At 41.8% G+C, this 4035-nt stretch overlaps 1 protein-coding gene across 1 annotated transcript; it reads left to right on the top strand.

The window, feature by feature from the left end:
- Positions 1-731: 731 nt before the first annotated feature.
- Positions 732-3281, top strand: LOC147623670 (uncharacterized protein At4g08330, chloroplastic-like). The gene is made up of 3 exons (XM_086820258.1): positions 732-917; positions 1212-1321; positions 2328-3281. Exons 2-3 carry the CDS (start codon positions 1296-1298, stop codon positions 2713-2715), a joined length of 414 nt encoding a protein of 137 aa, XP_086676384.1. The 5' UTR covers positions 732-917; positions 1212-1295; the 3' UTR covers positions 2716-3281.
- Positions 3282-4035: the final 754 nt, after the last annotated feature.

Raw genomic sequence — 4035 nt, forward strand, 5'->3', positions numbered from 1 at the left:
ACACCTCAGGTGCAGCTACATCCAGATTATCCTCCCACAAATCTTGTTCATCTTCAAGATCTTCTACATTCCTGTCACACATTGGTATGGCTATGGTATGGCTATGCACCTTGCAGAGAATTCAAGATCTTCAAGCTTCTCAATCTACAAAATATAGAAATTGGCATAATGACTAAAAATTATAAGCATTATTACACATGTAAAAAAGCTGCATACCTTTCTTTGCATCAAGTTAAAAGTGGGATCTTTGACATTGTCGAAGCCCATTATTGATGCAACTTGCTTGTTTGCTTGTTGCTACTCTCTCCCCATCAAGAAACACAAGAAAACAGAGAATCATAAGAAAAAATATAAACTTAATAGAATCTTAGCCTAATTTTAAAACTTTTGATGAGGGAGAGGGTCATGTGCATGTGCATGTGTGTGTGTGTGTGTGTGTGAGAGAGAGAGAGAGAGAGAGAGAGATGGTTGTAGAGAGGGAATAGTTCTTTTTTGGAACCTTGGATAGCAATGAGCGGGTGCAATACTAGTCATCATCTAACATATCAGATCTGCATGATAGAATTTTGAGTAGGTTGATGCATAGGAATTGCACTACATTCCCACGAATTGGATGCTTGGATTGGACGGTGCAGATTTAATCTCGATGTGAGCAAAAGGAATAGCCATCAATGGAGGACAACGTTGAAATCATCCTTAGTCTTTAAGGTATCCTAGGCTGAAGGACCCTTTGAACCGTTCAAGGCGATGAGAAAGTAGTTATAAAAATAACAAAGCCTTTCTCTTCTCTGTTTCTGTGACTTCTCTGCACGCACACTCACTGCACGTCTCACAGAAATCTGCTGACCTCTTGCAGAAAACGCAGAAGAAGCTCAAGGCATCATCCCCATCACCATCATCAACCGTTAAGCGTGAGGGTGATCATTTCGCTCTCATTATCTTTAATCTTTGCTTTAATCCATCCCTTATCCATCATAGCTAACCCTAACCATGACTAACCCATGATTGCAAACCCTAATCTATCACCAATTCATCGCTTGTCACTCTAATCGTTCAGTTTGTCATGATTTTAAACCCTACTCCATGGTTGCTAACCCTAATCCACCACTACTTCTCGATTGTTGACTTTAGTCCATTATTAATGGACGATTTGCGAACCGTAATGCGTGATTTTGAAGCCTAATCCTCTGTTTTTGCTTCTGTGTTTCCAGATTTGGAACCCTGATTACGCTGTGATTTGTGGGCTTCTCGATTCACTGGGGTTTCTTCCGGGCTGGAACTTCTGCATCTCAGAAATGTGCGAAAGGGATGTGCTTTACAGGTACCATCTTCCTGTAATCTGTCTTTTTAAGAATACCCTAGATTACAGTCAGGTTAGGGTTTTGGCCCAGGTTAGGGTTTGAGCAGACGCTCATGTTCAGATAAGCTAACCCCAGGTTAGGGTTCTTTATCTACTATTCTCAACCCCTTCCTCTTCTTGTCTCTGTAGAGAGAACACAATCTGTTATGAAGCTGTGAAAATTTCACTCTAGTTGGAGATTGGCCGTTGATGAACAGAGAAAAAGTTATTGGCCTTAGAAAAAGTTAGCCTTAGAAACAGTTTTGAGCAGAACAACAAAGTGCCCATAGTAGCTGCCATTTGTTGCTAAATCTAGCCTCCGTTATGACACCACCACTGCTTTTAACAAGAGAAAAGTGGTCATAGAAGGGTTAGATAAGTCATCAAGCATCTAAGGTAAGGGTTGGATGACTTAAGATGCACTATGGCTGCATCTGCGTGTGCGTGTGCATGTGCGCTAAGAAACCATTAGGAGCTCTTATGAGCTTGATGCAACCTTATGTTGCCATATGAGTGTATGAACGATCTTATGAGCTCTTACATAATCCTATTAGCTTATACAAGACCTTATGAGCTCCAAGGAGATCAAATGTGCACTTTTAGAAGCTCTTATGTGATCTTACAAGTTCATACGAACCCTTTTGAGACCTAAGATGAGAGGTGCTTAAGTGTAAAGACCTCACAAAAGCTCTTGTAAGTTTTTACAACATGCTTGTATGCATGCATGTGCATAATAATGCGTGCGTGTATGCGGGTACGCTCTCATACATGCATGTATGCGTAAGGTATGTGCGTGCGCATGTGTGCATGTGTTCCTGTGCATGTGCATGCTCCTCATCCCACCAGTTTCATGGTTGTGTTCATGCCTGGATTGCGATCAATCATTCAATACAAACCTTCAGTTCAGGGAATTTTCTGAATTCCATGATATTTAGTTCCAAGGTGTCATTGGCTTTGACCTCTGTCATTTGCTTTTCATTTATTGCAGCTGTGGGGCCTGTGGATACCCTCTGAACCTCAGCTCTTCCCAGCGAGTGGTATCAAGCATAGACTCAAAAGCTTTGCGTAAAGGAACCATCTCGTTTCTATGCATAGACGAGAGCCGTTTCAAGCAGCTGGATGAGTTCAAGTGTGCCCCATATATACATACAAATGGCTCACTTGGGCTTCACCAATTAAGGACCAAACTCCTATGTGGCAAGTGTGGGAATGTTATCGGCCATGGCCATTCTGATGACAAACTGTCGTGTCAGCAGACAGATGGTTCGGACTCCAGCTCTGGGTCCGGGACACCAGAGCACAGAAGATATTGTGTGAAGATCAAGGCTTTGCAGCCATCTCTGGACCTTGAATCCATCAGTCCAGCAGCAGGTTAAAGTTGATGAAGCAGTTTGCAGGCCCATATGAAGCGATTGATGCTGGTGGAAGGACTCGTTACAGTTTGCAACCTGTTTGGTTCTTTGAATATTTCTTGGAGTCTGGATGTATATTATTCCAATAGGATTGTCTTTACAAAATGTACAGGTTGCAAACACAAGGAGGGACAGTGTGGAGTTTCTATGAGGATTAGGATGAATGGGTCGATGCTGGAGAAGCACTTTGGCCACATTCGTTTGTGCATTTTTTGAGGGATGGCAGTTGCTATGATGTGTGCAAGCTATTGTGATTATTCATACAGAATTTTCTATGTAGTAGATTCGCAAGGCATGCTAAGTGCCAGCTCCAACAAACACAAGTGCTTTGATACAGGTAATGGCTATATAGTAGATTGACAAGGTGCCACAGAATGCTTAATCCTGACAGAATTGAACTTTCTACTTATCACAAGTGTTTGTGTTCCTGCCGTAATTTCAGGCAGTTTTGACCAGGCAGCTCCTTTGATATGACATCATGTGCTTGGATGGCTGCATAATAGTAATTATTTTCTTGGGGCTTGTTTCTATTTTCTTGGTTAGTGTTATTTACTGTGCTTTTGGATGTTGATGGATCACTTGGCTTGAAGTTGGCACTCATGTGTGGGCATCAGTAGTTTGGACTTGATTGTTGTTCTTGTTGCTAACCTCCTCCTGCTTCTGTCATTCACTTGTGCTTATGTGTATACATCACACTGTAAAGCATCAAAAGCAAGGAAAAACGAGGCTATGATGTAGAAGTTCCACAACCATATATATGGGGTGGTGTAGTTTGAAGTTTTCATTCCATAGAATTATCATGTGTACGAATTTAGGGGGCTTGGCATGATAACACTTCTGGTTAATTCTGTGCGCGCGCACACACTTTCTTGGATTTTGAAGAGGAAGTGATCTTTCTCTCTATATCCCCCACCCTCCACGCGCGCGTGTGCACACTTTTTGTGGTTTTATAGATTTTCAAGAGGAAGTGCTCTCTTGCCTCTTCCCACCTCCACCACCACCACCACCAATGCAGGGTGAGTATAGACAAACTACACGGAGGATGACTCCAACACACACACACACACACGCATGATTCAGACATGGTTCACCAGCACACAACAAGAGTTGAGAGTGAGAGGAAGGGAGTTATCTTTTTGGTTGTACTAACACACGCTCTTTTAGTTATTTTATTTCAAACCTAATTTAGCCTAATGCTTATTGAGGTTAATGAATATGTAAAAGGTTCAAATTGTATAAATAATGAGGCTCTTGCTAGCAAAAACAAATAGATTTTAAAACCTG

Source organism: Cibotium barometz, chromosome 26 (genome assembly GCF_041138505.1).
Source record: "Cibotium barometz isolate CiBa-2024 chromosome 26, ASM4113850v1, whole genome shotgun sequence".
Lineage (NCBI taxonomy): Eukaryota > Viridiplantae > Streptophyta > Polypodiopsida > Cyatheales > Cibotiaceae > Cibotium > Cibotium barometz.

What these genes read in the sequence shown, in the direction of transcription:
- LOC147623670 (XM_086820258.1), top strand. Translation starts at nt 1,296, where the DNA reads ATGTGCGAAAGGGATGTGCTTTACAG. An exon ending in GAAAGGGATGTGCTTTACAG is followed by an intron (nt 1,322 to 2,327) that starts GTACCATCTTCC and finishes CATTTATTGCAG; the next exon opens with CTGTGGGGCCTGTGGATACC.